General features: G+C 33.9%; 1 protein-coding gene across 1 annotated transcript in view; it reads right to left on the bottom strand.

The window, feature by feature from the left end:
* Nucleotides 1–65: 65 nt before the first annotated feature.
* LOC107526291 (A disintegrin and metallopeptidase domain 3-like) overlaps nucleotides 66–23040 on the bottom strand; it is a 98855-nt gene continuing 75880 nt past the window's right edge. The window contains exons 18-22 of the mRNA XM_087814185.1: nucleotides 15285–15371; nucleotides 13475–13592; nucleotides 5973–6138; nucleotides 3594–3648; nucleotides 66–517 (exon numbers count right to left, since the gene is read on the bottom strand). Of these exons, the coding sequence (XP_087670311.1) occupies nucleotides 506–517; nucleotides 3594–3648; nucleotides 5973–6138; nucleotides 13475–13592; nucleotides 15285–15371 (438 nt within the window). The 3' untranslated portion in view covers nucleotides 66–505. The remainder of the gene's footprint in view (nucleotides 518–3593; nucleotides 3649–5972; nucleotides 6139–13474; nucleotides 13593–15284; nucleotides 15372–23040) is intronic.

Below are 23040 nucleotides of genomic sequence, written 5' to 3'. Positions count from 1 at the left end.
TGTTTGACCAGAAACTCAATTAGAGCAATTCCTTGAAGATAGAAGGGATGCTAGGGAGTCTCTGGGGGCTTGGGGCTGGCCTTACCCAGCAACACTTCAAATCCAAAGCTTGCAATGGATAGGGAGGGGAATCACAAGCTGCTGGGGAGGTAAGGGCTGTCGGTGTCCTCTTTGGAGATGGGAGCAGTTAGCACAGCCATAGGCACTGAGGGCGGCAGCACAGGGGACAATGGAATGTTCTCACCTCGGGATGCAACAGCCTCCCATGTTCAAAAGAGGCTAAACTGCCTATTTCCTACTAAAGGGTCACAGCCTGTAGAAGAATCAACAGACACAGGCCTACATACTTTCGCTCACAGGATTTATTTTGGTTTGTGAAAGTGAAAGCCATAAGCCATAACAAAAGGAGAGAAAAGCAGATTCTTTTCATTCTTGGATCAGACCAGCTAATGGTGAGTTTCTTGGTAATATCCTTTCTCCAACCTAAGGCTTTTTGACTTATTGCTTAGTCACTGATCTAAAGAAATACAGAAAACAGAAATGTTAAGTTGTAACTTAATAAAGCTGCCTAATTTTACTATGCACCTACAACGGTAGCATTTAATTAGTGTAATAAGACACTGGTTATACCACCAAAACCTATGTCTGTGCTCTGTGAAATTTGTAAACCCATTTCTTTTTCCTGAATCCTTTGTGATAGACACATTAAAAATATATTATGCATTGGCATTTATAAGTGTCTCATTTACATAGTCTCTATGCTTCACATGGTAAAAAGAAAATCACCAGCAAGGAAACAGAGAGGAAAAGAACAATAAAAACCTGTGAGAAATAAATTGTGAGTAATTGGTCCATTTTTATCTACAGAGGAGGAGTGCTCCCAGAGTTCTCCAGCAGGTGACCCACATACACATGATCAAAAGCAAGCTCATTCTTCACTCCCCTCCACAGCGTCCTTCCAGCACCAAACTGGCTCTTTCCTGCTATACAGTCATAAGTAAAAGCTATGCTAATGCACTGTATCAGAAATGGCTAAGTCTTTGTAGTCCTTTGTTATTCTACCCCAAATATATCCATCACTCACCACTTAATTGACTCTACCTCTGTTACATCTCACGAAACTTTTTCATCTTCTCTTCCAAACCTGCCCTCATCACATCTTTCCTGTGTATTCCTTACTCCCGTAGCTGCTGTGCTCATCTCCGGTGCTGGCTGAATCTGACTGAACTTTCCCCTACTTCATTCCAGCACCATGCCACGCTAAATCCCTCCCCTACCACTTGGGAAATACTTTGACGTGTTCCCATTCATATATGAGGAAATGTAAACTCCTTATCAGGGCACCCCAGACACTTGCCTTGGCTCACGGTTACCTATGTATATTTTATCTCTCGATGTTCATGAATTTTAAAATAAATTTTAAAATGTATTAAGAGTAAAATTTAGAAACGGGTCTGGGTTTACATCTTAGCATTCCTATCTTCCAATGTTTACCAATAAACATCATTTAGGTACTTTTTTTTACACTTTGCATCCAAACTGTCAATGCCTTCTGTTGGTTCACCTTACGAATTTATTCCTAAAACCATTTTTACTATTGCTCTCTGAGCTGCCGTTCTGTTTTGTCGTGGGTTACTGCAGTAGTACTTCACTGACTGGTTTTTCTCCTTTTAGTCTCTGTCCTTGCTTCTTTCAATAAAACAGCTTTAAAAGTGTATGTCATGTGCCTTCTGGCTAACTCTGCTCCAGACAAACTGGCATCACTGTTATTTATCAAACATTTTGACTTTTTTTCTATTGGATCATTCTTGTTTGGAAAGCTCCTGCCCAGATATATGCACGAATAGCTCTGCCAGCTGCATTCCTGTGTAATATAGCGTTGATTTATAGCTGAAATGGAAAAGCTCTATCTTTATGGATGTCTGCTTTCACACTTTGCCAAAATAAGGGCAGTGAGATTGATGATCAGCTATTTAAATTCTTTTTAAAAGGAACCTTGAGACTTTGTGTATGAGGTGTCTCTCTGACATCCATTACTTGCCTGCACTCTTCTCTTGCTGTGCCGTATCCTTTGCATTTAAATTAAAGCCTCATGTGAGATGAACTTGTAAGTCCATGAGAGTCTTTCTAATATCTAAACTGGATAAATATTTTCACCTCCTTCAATTCTTTGCTTACATATTTCTTGTTCAATTGGGCCTACCTAGTCAACCATTTAAGAAAAAAATGACTATCGAATTCCTTCATCAACATCAACTCTTCCAATTACCCCTACTGCCCTAATCTTTCCCATCTGATTAATCAATGTCAATACACTATATGATCAACTTATGAAATGTGTTTATTGCTTATGGACTGACTGCCTAACCCACTATTTCAAATTTTTGAGGCAAGATCTTAAAATAACCATAAAGTAGTGGTGGCAGAAGATGGCTGCAAAAAAAAAAAAAAAAAAAAAACCAAGAAAAAAATATAAACCAAAGGAAACTATTGCATTTATGACTTAAGAGCTCGAAGAAATCAGAGGAATGGCAAGATCAGTAAGTATATTGCTCTAGGATAAAATGACTGAAGTTGGGTGGCAGCGATTAATTGAAGGGAAGACAACCCAGCATGAGGATGGACTGTGACTGGAGGATGTGAGAGGAAGACAGCGACCCAAGTGCCAAAATCCTCACCTAAGATGTGGATTTTCATAGAATAATTAAAGAAGAAGTAGGGATAGGTCTAGTCAGAAATAAGATTAATTTCATTCAGGGTAGGAGTTATAAATTTGTTCTCTGTGGCAGATAAGGAAACAGATCCATTGACTTAACTCTCTCAAACTCAGATACAGAAGAATGGCACATACGCTTCTGGATGAATTCTGACCTCACTCTTGGATGAATGTTTGAATCCTTCTATGTACTCCAAGAGAGAGGTCTAATATGTGAAAGATCATGGTTTCTTTATACATATAAGTTAAAATTTGATAAATATTTGCAGATGCCTACTTTATTCCATCTTATAGCAAATAATTGCCTTTCTGCCTTGGAGAGTGCATGTAGCATTCACATATCAGGCTATATGAGTCAAGACTATGGAATTATTAGTTTGAACCCTTGAGTCTGATTGTCTTAAAATCGAACTCCAAGAATTCCTAAAATTCTATACACATGGGGAATTATTTAAATTCTTATGTCTATTTTCTCATTTATGAAACAAGAATAACCATAACCATGGGATCTTAATGAGGAAGAAATATAAATGTTTGGAAACAATCTATGTAATTCTACCAATTGGAACCTTAAGTGAGTGAGCAGGATACATGACAACTCATAACTATTTTAAGAATATATTTAAATCTCTCCAAAGTCATTCCTATTTCAAGAAGATAAACAGCTGACAAATCTCTAATACTTGTTAACATTAACTATTTCTAAAGAGTATAAAGCAATGCTTGAGTTAGCTTTTGTTTTAGTATGTGATATTGACAAATAGGAGTGATGAGGGTGAAACGGAAAAAATAGGTCTCATACTGAGGTATTATTAAAGATTAAAAAAAAACTATTTCAGCATGTTATTTTATCAATAGTTTGATTCTTTCATTTCACCTTTGACTCTGTGTATGACTCATTGCTGTTAGTCTTGCTGCCTTCTGACATAGATCTGTATAAGAGAAATAACATTAGTTTTATGTTTAGGAAACTTTGTAATCTTAAAATCAAGAAAAGTAACAATGGTATATTTATACTAATTACTCAAACAATCTATACCAAGATCCGCTTTGCTTCCCATATTCCACTCAGTGATCCCATATTTCTAATGTTGATCTAACAACTAAATATGTTAAGCATATATAATTTTAAACTAAAAATGATCCTCTATTTTCTCTATCTTCTCTACAAGGAAGGCAATAGGTATATTAACATGTCTATGACAGTGTACCTCCAAAGTTAAAAAGGTAATTTACATGCAAATTCTCAAATTCTTAACTTATTACCTTTCCAGTTATGATATTTCTATCAAAAACTATGTAAATAACTTTCTCACTTTCATTAATGAGGTCATTAGTGAGGCCTCTATGTCTTTCAGTTACATTTAGTTACATTTGGTGGTATTTTAGTCTTCATTTTTTTCTTTGGAAAACTCCAATATCTACACAGTTCCTGTCGAAGAGAAATGTCATGGTGCCCAGGTCTCTGCTACATGACTACAGTTCCTTGGCCATGGGGTAATAAAGTCAGGTTGGAACACCTAACTCAGGGTTATAAATCCAGACAGAACACAGGTTGATTTTAGGCACACTTCCACACCCACTTCCTCCTGTCTCTTGATTATGTAAATAAAAAGGCATTGGTTTGGAAACAGATTATTGGTATTTTACTTGAAAAGGAATCTAGACAAAGTTTAGATTGCTATTCTCTGCTATGTGCAAACAGAGCAGTCATTTTTCAGGTAATGGACACACATACACAAGAAGAGATGATGTCAATCATAAAGCCTTACAGTGATGGAATGACATAGTTGCTGAACCTGCAGTTCATTATACCGCCCATTGGTGCTTCAGCTCTACATCATTTCTTTCTTTTTTTTTTTTTTTAAAATATGTCTTTACTGATTTCAGAGAGAGGAAAGGAGAGGGAGAGAGAGAGATCGAAACATCAATGATGAGAAAGTCGTTGATGGAGCCTGCAACCGGGGCACGTGCCCTGACTGGGAATCGAACCCCAATCACCTAGATCCTAGGTCGATGTTCAACCGCTGAGCTATGCCCAGCCGGGCTACATCATTTCTTACCCTTGCAACCCTGAACCCACTTAGTGTTGCTCTAACACTTAGACTGTCATGACCAGTTTTAGTTATTTATGATCAGTCATTCCCTATTACAACATCTCATTTAAAAGTCAGGTTTACTTCCAGCAACTATTCAGATTTGTCCAAGAAGTCTTAAGTAAGACACAAGAAGACTTATGCCAGATATTCATTCAGGTCAATTTATAATAATTTGATGATTATGTAAATGTCTACATCAATCAGGCAGAATACTACACTGAATTTAACTAGTTCCTTCTAACTTGCTTATAAATAAAATTAACTAACTTAGGAGATCGACGTGTTGACAAGATTTTCTATCATTATTTTATTTATCTCTCCAAAAGTAAGAAAGAGAACCACTTTCCTTTATCATGGAATAAAGAGACCCACTTATTTATATTTCATTCTGCATTCTCATTTTCTTTTCTTTTCTTTTTTTTAAAAAATATATCTATTGATTTCAGAGAGAGGAAAGGAGAAGGGGGGAGAGAGGTAGAAACATCAATGATGAGAGTCATTGATCGGCTGCAGCCCACAACCCGGGCATGTGCCCTGACCAGGAATCGAACCCCTATGGCCTGGATCCTAGGTCGACGCTCAACTGCTGAGCCACGCCCGGCCAGGCTGCATTCTCATTTTCTTGAATATTCACTAATCAAGTTGCAGTGTGTATTGGTGTTACTGTTAAAGAAAAAAGCTGTGCAAGTACCTTAATTCTAACTTCAGAAACACGTGAGCAGTATTAATTATGTATAAACTGGGCAGTATCCTGTGTTATCTCCCTCATTCTGTGCTATCTTGTGTTTTTCTTAACTTCTACATATACTGTACACAAAATTTGCTTCCGTATCTCTATTGATCTCCTTGGTATACCAGAATGTGGGGTTGCTTGGAAAATAGAAAAAACCTCCTAAAACAATTATAGCCAAGTAGTTTTCTATTTGAAAGGCACTGAGGATTTACTGAGTAGCTTCAGTTGTCCCTGGGCCCATGTGCACATGAAGGATACCTACCTGCCTGAAATCTGAAAAAATAAAATTATATACTAAGACTCAATATTTCGACAAATCAATCCAACCCATCCCAGAATTTCTGCTTGTAATATCCTGAATTACATTTGAATTCTTCTCACAATGCATTTTAATATAAACATGAGAAGTAATAAGTTTACTTACCCTTCACTTACTGTTTCCTCTCTTTTCCAAAATTTCATTTTATTCCATTTAAGAGCAATGATGGCAATTAACATAAGGCCAGTTAGAAAAATGCAGAAACTGATAAAGAGACCATTTTTTTGAGCAGCAGTACGTGGTTCTTTTATAGGCAAGCTTACAATTTTTCCTGAAAACATGAGAGTACCATTTAACATTTTCAAAAATTATATTCAAAGCATATTAGAATTTTAATTTATAAAAATTTGTGATTCTAATAATGCAGTCATGGAATGAATAAAATTAAGTTTAATAGTATTTTCCAATATTCTGTAACTTTGCCATAAAGTGCTTTACATAATTATGTCACTCTATATATATCAATATCACTCTCATACTTTATTTTAAATCATTACATGTATAATTTTTATTTTTGTTTTAATTCTAATACATTTTATCATATTCCCTTCTGTGAACTGCTGCTGAGCACATATGAAATTGATATTACTACCTAATAGTTTCTTCTATTGAAAATATAGAACATACAAAAGAACCATTTAAAAAAATGATTTAATGAAAAATTATTGACATAACTGAAGGTGAATTGTAAAGCACAATTAATGATAGTAAACTAGGTTAAGTTTTCATATTATCTGTATAAAGTGATATTGTCTTAACTTTGATTATGTTAGAAAAATAGATATTCCCTAGGTGTTAGAAGACATTTCTGAAAAATTTTTAAATCTATGGAAACTTGGTCCAATTTAACAAAAGAAATAATCTAGACAATTAAAATACAGAAAACTAAATTAAGCAATCAGAATTACCACCAACATAACTGTGATAACATTAAATGTAAACAAAATTAATGCCCCAAGTAGGAGAAAAGTTCAATAACTTTAAAACACACACAGTCCAATTACATGTTGATAAGAAGTGATTTAACTGAAATAAAGTGATTCAGAATGTTTTATGTATTAGAGGAAATAAATTGTCAAGTATATGCAAAAATATTGAAATCATGCAAATAGGCAGCAGTCTTACACTATGGTAGAACTCAAGACTTTTAAAACTCTCCTTTCCCTGCTACATCCATCAGAAAAGGTCAGTTCTCCATTAGTCCAAGTTCAAAATATCGTATTGGAAGTAGATCTTTCTTCTCATGTACTAAAGGCTAATTAAAGAAATTGCACCTACTTATTGAATTGAGAGATGTCCGTTACCCTAAGGAAGAATGGTAAGGCTTCCACTTTAGCTATGATGGACTTTTTCCATTAAATGGTGCCAATCTAGCTCTCTTACAATAAAAATATAAAACAAGACAATCTACATGAAGGAAATGATTTCTGGAAGTCAACAGGAAATGCAAAACTATACCTGAAGGAAGGAAAATATGATGTTGACTTTATGAAAATTCAGTTCTACCTTTGGAGAATTTGCTGATCTCAGCAGACAGTTAGAGTCCTAGGCAAAGTATAGCATTTCACAGAGGTAAGGAGGCAAAGGACAGAGTTCACAGCAGCAGAAATGGCTGGATCTGCAGGGTGCAGCACTGGAGAGACAATTGCTCTGTAGATTAGGGACCCCGGAAGTGTTGTGATAGCCTCCCAGGTGTCCTTTGGTAGAGATACAACCTGAAGCTAACCAAACTGCAGCTCCTGCTGAGTTGAGATTGAAAATGAGATACTAGAGCTTGAGCAGTGCTGGAAAAAGCACCGAGAACATCCCAATTTCTCCACATCCTCACTAATAACATGGTGCCTGTATTATTATTATAATCAACCAAAGGAGGGCAAATGAGTATCTCATGTGGTTTTGATTTACATTTTCCTAAAATGTTGAGCACATTTTCATGGGTTTATGAGGTATTTTTATATCTTCTATGGAGATATGTTTACTTAAACTCCTCATTTTTAATTGGGTGGTTGTTTTGTATGGATTGTAAGGGTTATTTATGTATTCTGGATACACAATGTTGCATAGCAGATAAAAGATTTGCAAATATTTTCACCCATTCTGTAGTGTCTTTCACTTTCTTGGTTATATCCTTTGCAGTACAAAAGTTCTTAATTTTAATGAAGTTAAATCAATCTCTTGTTTCTTTCTTTGCTTGTGCTTTGGTGTCTTCTATAACATAGCCTATGCCAAGGTCACAAAACTATACTTGTGTGTACTGTTTTATAAATTTAGCTCTTCTGTTTGGATCTATGATCCATTTTGTTATTTTTTGTGTGAGGTTGTGATGTATCAATCTAACTTCTTTTTCTGCATGTTGATACCTACTTTTCCCAACACTGCTTGTTGAGAAGACCATTCTATCCTCCACTTAATTGACTTGACATCTTGTCAAAAATTAATGATTTTAATTAATGACTATTTATTTCTGGACTCAGCTTTTTATTCCATTGAGCTATATGTTATCCTTATTCTTAGGACAGTACCACACTGCCAATTATTTTTGCTCTGTAATATGTTTTGAAATTGAGAAATATGTTTTCACTTTCAAATTTTCTTGAAAACCTACTTTTGAATTTCTGCCTGCCTTTTAGGATCAGCTTGTCAATTTTTGCAAAAAAGACAACTTGGGTTTGTTAATGATTGTATTGAATATTTATCTCAATTTGTGAAGTAATTTTGCATTAACAATATTGAGACTTCCAATACATTAGATGTCTTTACATTTATCTAGATCTTTTAATAATATAATTGGCTTTCAGTGTGTATCTTATACATCTTTGCATAACATTATTTCTAAATATTATATTATTTTTGGTGATATCAAAATGGAATTCTTCTAATTGAATTTTTATTGTGGTAAAATGCACAACAAATAAAATTTATTATTTTAAACATCTTTAAGTGTACATTCATTGGCATTATGCACATTAACATTGTTGTAAATCCATTACCACCATAAAACTTCAGCCTTTTTATTACCTCAAACTGAAACTCTTCATCCTTTAAACATGAATGTGCCATTTCCCCCTCCCCACCACCCCTGAAAACTGCCATTTTATTTTCTCTCTCTGAATTTGACTAATGACCTCATAAATGCAGAATCATTCAGTATCACATCCAGCGTGTGACTGGCTTTTTAGTTAGCATAACATCTTCAAGTTCCATCCATGTTGTAGCCTATGCCAGAATTTCATTCCTTTTTAAAGTTAAGTAATATTCCATTGTATGAATATAACACATTTTGTTTCCCCATGTGTCTGTGAATGGGCATTTGGGTGTTTCCACCAATTGTCTATTGTGAATAAGACTGTATGAACGTGGCTGTACAAGTGTCTGTTTGAGGTCATGGTTTCGATACTTTGTGGTATATACCTAGCACTGGAATTGCAGGATAATAAGGTAATTCTGTGTTTAATCTTTTAATGAACTACTGCACTATTTTCCACAGAGGCTGCATAATAATAACTTTATATTCCACCAATGGTACACAGGGGCTCCAATTTCTTTGTGTCCTCTTCAACACTTAGCATTTTCTCAATTTTTTGACAACAGCCATCCAACTAGTTTTTAATTAGTATCTCGTAGGTTTGACCCAAAATTCCCTAACAATTAGTGATACTGAGCATCTTTTCATGTCCTTGCTGGCCATATGGGTATCTTCTTTGGATAAATGTTTACAATTGAATTGTTTAATGGGGTTGTTTCATTGTTGTTGTGTTATAGGAGTTCTTTACATATTATGGATATTAATATTTCATCAGATATATAATTGCAAAGATTTTCTCCCATTACATGGTCTACCTTTTCACTTTGTTGATAGTGCTCTTTGTTGGAAACAGTTTTTAATTATGGTAAATTCAAATGTATCTACTTCTGTTTTCTTTATTTTTGGTGACATGTCCAAGAAATTATTGCAAAACCAAGAAGTTTTGCATATTTCTGCTGTTTTCTTCAAAGAATTTTATAATTTTAGCTCTCACATTCAAATTTCTGATCCATTTGTAGTTAATTTTTTTACATGGTTTAAGTAAATGTCCAAGGTTATTCTCTTGCTTGTTGCTATTTACCATCCCAATGCCATTTGCTGAAAAGACTGTCCTTTTCCCATTGAACGGACATGGCATCATGTGGAAAATCATTAGTCCACATACATGAGGGTTTATGTCTGGGTTCCCAATTTTATTCCATTGGAAAATTTCAGTTTTCTGATTTTGTTGCCCAAAGAAATATAATAGCTTCAAAGAAGGTCCAAAAGAGCTTTGGAGTCAATTCTGTCATTATTTTAGCTTCTATTGAACACAATTGAGAATTTAGAAATTTTATTTTACTGCCATAGTGATAAAGAAAAAAGTATTGATGGAGGAAGACATTTTACAATTTATAATCAGACAAATGTAGAGAAAGAGAGAGCAGAAGAGACTTTTTGCTAAAAAAAGGATATAAAGATGCCAAAATAACATATTAAATATATTTAACATCATTACCCATTAGGGGAGTGCAAATTAAAACCACAATGAGGTATTATTATACACCGAATTGAATGGCTTAAAAGTACGTGGTGGGAATGCCAAAAGTTGGTCATTCAGATATTTTTGATGTAAATGTCAAATGGTTAGCCACTCTGGAGTAGTTTGGCAGTTACTTTTAAAATTATAAAAGGTGCCCGGCCAGTATGGCTCAACGACTGAGCATCAACCGATGATCCAGGAGAGTGCAGTTCGATTCCTGGTCAGGGCACATGCCCGGGTTTGTGGGCTGAATCCCCAGTGGGAGGCATACAGGAGGTAGCTGATCAATGACTCTCTCTCATCATTGATGTTTCTATCTCCCTCTCCCTAAAATCAATAAAAATATGAAAAATAAATGTAACTATAAAAGGCTTAGTATCAACCGAGCAATTTCACTCTTGGGCATGTTTCCCATTGAATTTAAAAAATTACATTTATTCAGAATATTCCACATGAGTATTCATCGCAGATCTATTCATAATAGTTAAAAATTGGCAGCCAGCCAAATGTCCTTCAGTGGGTGAATAATTAAATTTTGATACATCCACACAAAGAAATACTAATTATCAACTTAAAAAAAATGAAGTACTCACATATGCAACAACTTACATTCAGTTCATGAAATTTATGCAAGAGAAAAAGCCAATCTTTAAGAGACACAAACTGTATCAATGTATTTATATAACATTCTCTAAATAACGTACTTAGGGAGACAGAGAAGTCTAATGGTTGCCAAGAGTTAGGAAGGGGAGAGAAAAAGGTCAGTGTAGCTATAAAAAGGAATAATACTAGTTTAGTGATGATACTAAACTACAGTTCTGCATCTTCATTGTGGTGGTGACTACACCAATTTGAAAGTGTTTCCATTGATGAAGGCTGACTAAAGGGTACACGGAACTTCCTCCTACCTTTCTTTGCAATTTACTGTGAATCTGTCATTATTTTAACTTAAATTTAAGTAAAAGCCCAATTAGACATCATTACACATCTAAAACTGGAAAAACAAAATTGAACAAAACAACAATAACACCCACAACATCAAGTGTTTATGAAGGGCATATATCTATGCAGAAAAACTGTATCTCTCATTAATGAATGGGGGGAAGGAAAAATGGTACAGCCAGTTTTGAATATAGCTTGGCTGTTTCTTATAAAATTAACAGTCCACGCACTAAAAAAAAAAAAAAATACACTTAGTAAATGACCCAGCAATCTCACTACTAGGTGTTTACCCATCAAAAAGTGAGAATATATGTATATTCTATACATATATGTATATTCTATAAGTATATTACATAAATTATATTAAATCCTACATGCACATTTATATCAGCTTTATTCTTAATTGCCAAAATCTTGAAAAAACACAAATAACCTTTAATGGGTGAGTCTATAAGCAAACTAGAGGACATCTTTTCAATACAAGGCAGGTTAAAAATAAAAATAAATGAACTATTAAAACATATGACAACAGGAATGAATCTCAAATGCATATGACATTCTGGAAAAGAGAAATCTCTAGGGACAGAGAACAGGTCATTGTTTCCTAGGAATTAACACTAGGGGACCACTGCAAAGGGAAAGCCAGAGGGAGGATTTGAACTGATAGGTCTATTGTGTATCATGTGACAATTGATGGGAACAAAAGTCTGTTCATTTTTCCTATATCCATAGAATTGAATACCACAAATCTTAATGTGTATACATTTTTTTAAAAGCCAAATATGTTTAATAAAAAATAAATATTGAAAAACAGAAAATGGCTAAGACATTTTTCAAAATTTCCAAGAATACATCAACCTACAGATTCAAGAATCTCAGCCAACCCAAACAGGATAAATTCAAAGAAAAACACATCTTGGTCAATCATGGTGAAAATGTAGAAAATGAAATATAGAAAATAAATCCGAAACTCAGACAAAGAATAAAAGAATAATTATATTATTGAAATGTATAATAAGAATGACAGCTGTATTCTCATCAGAAAATGGAAGCCAGGATACAATGTGATTACATCTTTGAACTGCTGAGAGTAACAATTCCTAACTTAGAAATCTACTTCCAGTGAAAATACCCTTCATGAATTTAGACATTCTAAAAACATTTTAAAGACAAACAAAGGCTGAAATTTAAAAAATAAATAAATAAAGACAAACAAAGGCTGAAACATATGGTCACTGCAAGATAAATACAAAAAAGAGAAATACAAAAGGAAGTTTTTCAAGCTGAAAGGAAATGACCCATATGGAAATTTGAATTTGCTGGAAGAGTTGAAAAGCCCTAAAAAACAGTAAATATGTGGGCAAATGTAAATATTTATATTTAAAAATCTTTAACATTCTATTAGCTACCTAAGGCAAATAATAATGCATCGTCAGTTTTATAACATAATATATAAATGAAATATAAAACAAAAGTGCCGATGATTGCAAGATATTAATGGAATGAAACTCTTATGAGATTTATACATTGTGAGGTTTAGAAAAACCAAATACACTACTTTACTCATGAATGTTCACCAAATAAATGGAAAAGTGTTTTATACCATCTACTCTCCATGTGCTATGGGTGTGAAAGATTTGAGCATTTTTACCTTTCTACATACAGAATGGTTAACTTAAAAATGCAACTTAGTTATGAACTAGCACATCATAATAGTTAAGATCCTTGGAATATAAACTATATAACAAAACTATCCCCTATTCTATAATTTAATAACACCAATCAAGAAAACTCTGCCATATAAATAGAAATGTTTGGGTAACCGTGGTTAAAATTAAGGAGACACCTATTAAAATGTTCACGTCTAGATGTGAATTAAAAGTGTATATAAAATTTTTATTGACAGTATCATTTAGAGTAGAGCTGCACTGTGTAACAGAGTAGCCACAAATGGCTATTTAAGTTTAAATTAAATAAAGTAAAATAAAATGGAAATTTTAGTTCCTTAGTTGCACTTTCCACATGCTAGGTGCTCAACAGCCACATCAACAGTGGAGATGTAGAACATTTCTGTAAGTGCAGAAAGTTCTGTTGGAACACACTGATCAAGATACTAACCTTCGGATAAAAGCCAAAACCCATCATCAATACTTCCTCCTGGTGATGATGGTATTAACTCACAAGATGGAGGAGTAAATCCAGCGTCACAATGACAATGGTTGTTAGTGTTGCAAACCTAAAACCAAAACCAAATGAAAAATAACAATATTATACAATAAAAATTAAATGCATTATTTGTCATTGTTAGTCAGTGTACATTATTAAATATTATAATTTAGTATATTACATATAGTGTTTATTTTAATGTGCAAATAATTCTAAAATAAAGTTTAATAAAGTAAATGTCCATGCAGCATCTTTTTAAATGTCACAGAGATTTTCTATTATTTGTCTCTTGTGTTTTTAAATAAAAGTAGGTAACATATTGGATACAACTGAAATATCTTATCCTAGAAGGGCATAACATTATGAGGCTAGATGTTATAAAATTGTGGGAGTTTAAATTTATTGTGAATTGTGGTGGATAAAAAAATAGTTAAGAGAAGAGCCAACCTTTAGCAAAAAAAATATGGGAGTAAAAAAACTAAAGGAAGAACTTGCTTAAACAGACATAAATAGCAAAAAATTATTTTGCTAGAAAATATCTATAAATGTGAGCTGGTGAAGGAATTGAAAGAAGGGTCAGAAGCAGACTAGAGAATCTAGAAGTAGGGTCATGCAAAAATTGAAATAAAATTAAATAAAGAAGAGAAGAATCAGAAAATAAACTGTAAATAATAGGACATTTAAGTTATCTGGGAGAAAATTTTGAATCAAGACACACAGACACGCTCTTTCCTGGGTTACTGTAGTATAATATATGAAGCATCAATATGGTGGAAGACACTAGTCACACATGTAAAGCCAAAGGCATGCTTGGAAACCTTCCAAAGTTTCCAAAATTTCTATAACCTAGTAGATAATTGCACATTGGGTGGGCAAATAGAAATGCAAATGGGAAATATGACCATACAGACATAATTAAGAACTGTATCATTAATTATTAAATAAGTGCAAATTAACAATAGATTTACCATGGTAGAAGAGATTAAAGAACAGAGAAACTAGTCTGGCCAGAATTAGAGGAAATGCACCTTTTCATACATGAAAAGTGGGAGCAAAAACTGGTATACTGTTTCTTGAAGGCAATACAATATTACAGAAAATATTAATGGTACATACATTTGGCCTATCAGATTTTATTGTTAACAATTTAGGAAATCATATAAATATGCAAAGATGAATGTATAACAATGTCCATTGCACTACTATTTATAATAATTAAGTAAAAATTAACATTGTACCAAATTCCAGTAGTGAATGACTTCAAATATAGTGTGGGACAGACATACAGGCAACAAATTGAAGCCATGAAAGGGTGGAAAAGATCAGAATAGACAAGAAACTCTGCTTTCACAAAAATATTAGACTATAAAAAATATGTGTAATATAAATATATTGTGCATGTGTAAATATATTTCAGTAACACTCAATAATAAACAATTTTATATGTATATATAATTGCATATGTACTATGTTTAATAAATCTATTTCCAAAATTTTACAATCTTGATCTTATAATACCTTGTTTTATTTTGCATTTTTCTAAAGTTCAAAGCTTAACTCATGAGACATAAAATTCTGATTAAACACATAATTCATGTATATATGTATAAAAAAATGGAAACTGCTTTCCTTATTTGAGTGCAATTTTCCATAAGAAATTTCCCCATCAAATAATTCTGAACCTTATTTATTATCCTGGAAACGTTATTGACATGATTTTTTAAAAATATCTATACATAAAAATAGAGTAATTATTACGTACGCCATGTCCACCGCACAGTAATGTCGAATTACATGGTCGTGATGATATTAAGCTTGAAATGTGTACGCATTTTTGAGACATACAAACCTACAATTTTAGAAACAAGCAACAATGATGAAAAACATTAAGTGTAAAGAGCTGAGCAATTGTTCTTGGTACAAGACAGATGCACAAAACTTGTAGGTACCTATATGTAAAACATAGTAATCTGTTGAATAAAAGTGGTGAAAACAGATATCACTACCTTGTTCCTGACCTTAAGGAAAACAGATTTAGTTTTTGCCTATTGTGCCTAATGTTGTCTGTAAGTTTTTTGTACATGGTCTTTATTACGTTGTGGTATGATCCCTCTATTCCCACTTTACTGAGAGTTTTTATCATAAATAGGAGATGGATTATATCTAATGCTTTTTCTGCATCTATTGATATGATCATGTGATTTTTATCTTTCATTTGGTTTATGTGATGTATCACATTTATTGATTTGTGTATATTGTACCAATCTTGCATCCCAGAATAAATCACACTTGATCATGGTATATTATTTTTTTAACGTATTGCTGCATCTGATTTGCTCAACATTGTACTGGAAGTTCTAGCCATAGTGATCAGACAAAAAGAAGAAATAAAGGCATTCAAATTGAAACGGAAGAAGTAAAATTGGCATTATACGCAGGTGACATGATATTGTATATAGGAAACCCTAAAGAATTCATGAAAAAAACTATTAGATCTAATAAATTCAACAAAGTTGCAGGATACAAAATTAATATATTCAGAAATCAGAGGCATTCCTATACACTAATAATGAACTTTCAGAAAGAAAAACTAAGAAAACAACCCCATTTACTGTTGGTACAAAGAAAAAAAAAATGTATCTAGGAATAAACTTAACCAAGGAGGTAAAAGAATGGTACTTGCAGAACTATATGACATGAAAAAAAAAAAAATTAAAGAAGATACAAACAAGTGGATGCATATACAATGTTCATGAATTGGAAGACTTAACATCATTAAAATGTCCATACTACCCAAAGTAATCTATAGATTCAATGCAATTCCTATTAAAATACCAATGGCATATTTCACAGAACTACACAAAATATTTCAAACATATATATGGAACCCAAAAAGATCCCAAATAGCCTCAGCAATCTTGAGAAAGAAAATCAAAGTTGAAGAGATCCCAATACCAATATCAAGCTATACTTGACTTGTAGTCAAGGCCATTGTAATCAAAACAGCCTGGTACTGGTACAAGAACAGGCATATAGAGCAATGAACACAACAGAGAGTCCAGGAATCAACCCATGCCTTTATGATCAAATAACATTTGACAAAGGAGGCAAGAACGTACAATGGAGTAAACACAGTCTCTTCAATCAATGGTGCTGGGAAAATTGGATAGGTATTTTAAAAATAATGAAACCACACCATCAACATAAACCATACACAAAAATGAATTCAAAATGGATAAAAGACTTAAATGTAAGTCACGAAACCATAAACATCCTAAAAGAAAACATAAGCAGTAAAATCTCAGAAATCTCTTGCAGGAATATTTTTGCCAATATGTCTCCAAGGGCAAGAAAAACTCAGGAAAGATAAACAAATGGGAGTACCTCAAGCTAAAAAGTTTCTGAACAGCAAAAGAAACCATCAAAAAAAGATGAAAAAAGAACCAACTGTATGGGAAAACATATTCACCAATGATACATCCAAGAAGAGGTTAATTTTTAAACTACATAGAGAACTTATACAGCTCAACACCAGAAAAACAAACAATCCAATGAAAAAATGGGTGAAGACATGAATAAGCACTTCTACAAAGAGGACATACAGATGGCCAACAGACATATGAAAAATTGCTCAAGGTCACTAATTATCAAAGAGATGCAAATAAAAACTACAATGAGGTATTACCTCACACCTGCCAGAATGGCTACTATCAATAAATCAACAAACAACAACTGCTGGCGAGGATGTGGAGATGAGAGAACCCTTGTGCACTGCTGGTGGAAATGCAGACTGGTGCAGCCACAATAGAAAACAGTATAGAGTTTCCTTCAAAAATGAGAAATGGAACTGCCTTTTGACCCAGCAATCGCATTTCTGGAAATATACCTTAGAATCCCAAAACACCAATCAGAAAGAATATATGCATCCCTATGTTCAGAGCAGTATTACTTACAATAGCTAAAATCTGGATACATTCCAAATCAGTGCATTAAAAAAAGTGTGGCATATTCACACAATGGAATACTATGCAGCTGTAAAAAAGAAGGATCTATTACCCTTTAGAAAGCGTGGATGGACCTGGAGAGTATTATGCTAAGTGAAATAAGCCAGTCAGAGAAAGTCAAATACCATATGATTTCACTAATACATCGAATCTAATAATCAAAATATACTAAGGAACAAAGGGAACCAGAAGCATGAATACCGGAACAAAATGGCTGGTGCCTAATGGCGGTGGGGGTGGAGGTGACTGGATAAAGAAGGGGAAGGAAATAGCTAAAGAATATATATGCATACCCTATGGACATGGACAATAATTTGGTAAAGGCCAAGAAAGGGGGAAGCAGGGGCTGGGTGCTGGAGGTTAGCCAAGTGTGGGGGGTAGGGGACACTTGCAATGATGTCAACAATAAAAAGAAAATTCTATTGAAAAAACATATGAATCTGGATTTTATGGCATCATTCAATAAAATAACTTATTTGATCAAATATGAAATATTGAGAATCAGATACTATTTTTCCCTTGAGGGAGCAGAGCTGTGAGTTTATTAATACTAATTGGCATAAGCACAAAAATAGCCAACTTGTACCAATCACTCGTAATGAGCTAGGAAATGTCTTAGCACTTTCTATGCATTTTTACTTAGTTTTTTCTTTTTTTTTTTAAGTTTCTTTATTTTTATTATTGAAAATATTACAGACATCCTGTTTTTATCCCCACTGAACTGATCCAATCCACTTTGAATCCATTCCACCCCCAGGCTTTCCCCATGTCAATGTCTGTGTCCATGGGTTATGCTTATAAACATATAAGTTCTTTGATTAATGTCTCCCCACCCACTCCCTCCTCCCACCTTTCCTCTGAGATCCCTCAGTCTGTTCCATGCTTCTATGTCTGTGGATCCATTTTGTTCATCAGTTTATTTTGTTTATTATATTTCACATATGAGATCATGTGGTATTTGTCTTTCTCTGACTGGTTTATTTCACTTAGCATAATACTTTCTAGTTCCCTCCGTACTGTACCAAGGATAAAATATCCCTCTTTCTTACAGCCACATAATACTCCATGGTGTAAATGTGCCACAGCTTTTTTATCCACTCATCTACTGATGGGCACTTGGGCTGTTTCCAGATCTAATTGTAAATTGCACTGCTATGAACATAAATTCATTGTGATTGGTTTTTTGGGTTCCTTAGGATATATTCCTTTCTGAATTGGGATCACTGGGTCAAATGGCAGGTCAATTTTTAATCTTTTGAGGAAACTCCATACTGCTTTCCAAAGTGGCTGCAGCAGTCTGCATTCTCACCAGCAGTGTACCAGGGTGCCCTTTTCTCCACACCCTCCCCAGCACTTGTAGTTCCCTGATCTGTTGATGGTAGCCATTCTGACAGGTGTGAAGTGATACCTCATTGTGGTTTTTATTTGCATCTCTCTGAAGATTATCGATGTTGAGCATTTTTTCATATGTCTCTTGGCCATCTGTATGTCCTCTTTAGAGAAGTGTCTATTTAGGTCCTTTGCCCATTTTTTAACTGGATTGTTTGTCTTCCTTGTGTTAAGTTGTGTGAGTTCCTTATATATTTTGGATATTAACCCTTTATCCAATGTGTCATTGGCAAATATGTTCTCCCATACAATGGGCTCCCTTTTCATTTTGTTGATGGTTTCTTTTGCTGTGCAGAAGCTCTTTATTTTGAATATAAACTAGCATATAAGATGAACAAGAGACACAAATAGTGTCCCAGAAACAGTCATACAGTTAAAAAAAAAAAAAATCCTTATATAACTAAAACCATATTTCCTATAGAAAATGCCTGTTTATGTAAGCATATTTTCTTATAGTCCTGTGTAATTTTATTTATTAATTGATTAGCTTGCATACTTTTAGACATTTACATGCCCCAAACATATTATTTTTCAAATTTGAAATGCATGTGCTGAGGAGTGCTTATATCTTCTAGAATACCCACATGTCTAGGATCAGTTTGATAAACTATTCTCCTGTTCTAAGACTTATAAATGAAAAATTCAAAGACATTTTCTATCACAATCAATATTAAGGAAACTTGCAATGCTGGAATAATGCTTATCTCCATGTAGCTTATTGTTCACTTAGTATTACAGAATTAAATTTATGAGTGTTTTGACCGTCCGGGCATCACTCAGTGGTTGAGCGTCCACCTAGGATCCAGGCGATCCGGGTTCGGTTCCTGGTCAGGGCACATGCCCGGGTTGCAGGCTAGGCAGCTGATCAATGACTTTCTCATCATTGATGTTTCTATCTCTCTCTCTTCCTCTCCTTTCCTCTCTCTGTAATCAGTAAAGATATATTTTTAAAAAAAGAAAATTTATGAGTTTTATTTAGACTTACTATTACATAATAAGGGAGACATGCTTTTCTTCATGTGGATAAATAAGAAATAACTTTGCTCTCTTTTTGTATTGATCAACCAATTGATCAATCAAGATACATGGATACATCAATTAATAGATCAATAAATTGATAATTTTTACATAGGACCCACACTAAATGAGAGGTAAAGACATCTTAACTTTCTGACCTCTCTGAAATCTTCCTTCCTTCCTTTTTTCTTCCCTTCCTTTCCTTTCCCTTTTCCCTCCATGGGGACATTGCCCATTTGGGCATGGTCTAACGGCCAGACTTTCCCATGCAAAGAATTACTGCTAGAGAAATGAATAATCTGTAAAGCCATCCAGGGCTGGTGTGACAAACCAGAGGGCTTTGAATGCATGGCTCATTTCCCCTAGAACATTAGCTGAATTCCGTTATTATGTAAGATGACAGACAACTAGTTAACTAGCATGGCAATCTTCTGTAGCATTCATATGTCCAGTTCCCATATGGTTTTATTTCCATTATTGTAACTGTTACTCCTGTACATAGATATAATTGCACTCTCACTACTTTTAAGGTCTTTCTTTTAAGGTCTTTAATTTTCAAAATGTTTATTATGCTGTATCCTATCATAGATTTCACTGGATTGATCCTATCTGATGTTCTTTCAGCTTCTTTCATCTGTGGGTTTATGCCTTTTGCCAAATTTGGAAACTTTCCAGGCATTATCTCTTCAAATACTTTTCCATCCTTAAAGTCTTTCTCCTATTATCTAGGACGGCAATGCCATGCTTATTATACCTTTTCTTATAACTCCACATGTCCCTGAGGATCTGTTTATTTTTTCACCCCATTTTCACTCTATTGTTCAAACTGGATATCTTTTAGAGTTCTATCTTTATCTTCACTGATTATTTCTGTTGTCCCCACTCAGTTCTGAAACCATCATCACTGAGTTTTAATACACAGGGTGGGGCACCAGTATGTTTACAGTTGTGAAGACAGGAAACACAGAGTTTATTTTTTGTGTTTTATTAATCATTGTATTATTTTCCAAACAACTGTAAACCTACTTTTGTCCCACTCTCCACTAGTTGGTTCTTCTTCATATCTTCTATCTCTTTGCTGGAACTTTCTATTGTTTCATTAGTTTCAAGCATGTTTACAACTGCTAATTGAAACATGTTAACGATGGTCACTTTAAATTCTTTGGAGGGTATTTCTAACATCAATGTCAACTTAGCGTTAGTTGATTTTCTTCTGCTCTTTCAAATTGAGATTTTGCTGGTTCTTGGAATTATGAGTGACTTTTGATTAAAACCTCGATATTTTGAATATTTTGTTATGAGACTTTAAATCCTGCTTAAACCTTCTCTTTTAGCAGTTCTCCTCAGGGCTCTGGAGGTGGGGAAAGGGACACTGCCTCATTATTCTCAGGTAACTTTAGAAGTATAGGTTCCACTAACACCTGAGATGAAAGGGTTCCTAATTACTGCAAGAGTCAGGAGAGTACAGGCTCTCCACTAGTCTTTTGCTCATACTCTCCTGGTAAGAGTGGAGGTGTGGTTTCTCTTTGTGATTTAGCAGAAATAGAACAGTTACCATTTAAAAGCGTACTGCTTTGCTAGGCCATTCCTTTGGCTAAAGAAGTCAGGCTTACCTTGATGACTATGTTTGGTCTATGCCATTTAGCATTTCTGAATTGCTGGCTTCTCTAGTATTCAGTTTGGGTTATATGAAGAAGAAAAGGGAACTCATTACTATGTTGTTCCTTGGGTTCTGAGGTCCCTAGCTGGTCTGGCTTTTTCATTCAAGCTTTCAAAATATTCTTAGGTTTATATAACATCCAGGGTTTTTAGCTATACATAGTGGAAGGAATGGGAAAAAGCATATCTAGCCTGTCCTGCTGTAACCTCAAATCTCTATTTAGTAGTTTTTTAATCATAATGTAATACACTTATATTCTTCTTTATATAGATTTTATTTATATCATTTAAGAAATCTTTAATTGTACCAGGAACAATGCCTATTTTTTCTCTGAGGACTTTATCAAAACATTTTGATCTCTAATTCCTCCAAAATAACAATTTCCATTTTAGTCTATAGGCCAGTTTATCTATCCCTGTATCAATACTCCATTGTTTTAATTACTTTAACTTTACAATAATTCTTAATATTTAGTACAAATGTCCCGTTTCCATTTTTTCTTTAAAATTACATTGGCTATTTTGGTATTTTAGCCTTTTGCATTTCCATATAAACCTTTAAATCTGTCCTTCAGTTTCCCCCAACAACACATTTCCCCTCCACAAAAACACCTGCTGGGGTTTTGATTCTTGATAGCATCATATTCCTCAATTGATTTTTTGAGAACATAGACACATAAGTCTTCTAATTAATGAATACGGTTTATCCCTCCATTTATGTAGATCTTCTTTGCTTCTCTAGTAATGTTTTATAGCTGTCAATGTAGAGGTTGCTTGCTTATCTTTCCTGAGATCATCATAGGTTTTAGATGCTCTTCCATGCTATCAAAACCACAATATTTTGATGCTAAGGCTTCATCTAAAAACTTTATTTGTTACTTGTTATAAAGCTATAATAACTAAGACATAAAGTCACAGGGTTGCTACAATCTTGACTTCGGGGTGTCTCACAAGACAACTTAAGCCAAAGACATGACCTCTGCTTTAGCAGAAATTACCCATAGAATTTCCATGTGCAATCCAAACAGCAGAAATGCACATTTTCAAGGTTTTGCCATGGTTTCTCACTCACCGTAATTTTGCTAATATACTTCTATGTTATTAAAAAGTACTTCTACAAGTTATTTTAGAAAGAAATACAGTATTGGACATATTGTAATTTATCTGACCAGCCTATAATTGTCATTTAACATGTCTTGATTATTTCTCTCTAACTCACATCATAACTGCTTTATGCCAATGTATTTTTCTAATATCTAAAAATTAATTTGACATTATTCCATTAGAAATGGATTTTTAAAGTATGATATTGGACTCCTTACACATTTCTAAGTCACTTTCCAGAAAGTATCTGCTAATTTATACTTGCTTTAGGATGGTAATAAGTTATTCTTCTCACCATCAAATATTATTTTCGATGCCCAAATCATAACACATAAACAATAGCTT

Source organism: Miniopterus natalensis, chromosome 2 (assembly GCF_054644295.1).
Source record: "Miniopterus natalensis isolate mMinNat1 chromosome 2, mMinNat1.hap1, whole genome shotgun sequence".
NCBI classification, from domain to species: Eukaryota; Metazoa; Chordata; class Mammalia; order Chiroptera; family Miniopteridae; genus Miniopterus; species Miniopterus natalensis.
The sequence above is the reverse complement of the archived record's forward strand: the minus strand, read 5'-3'. Positions and strand labels throughout refer to the sequence as shown.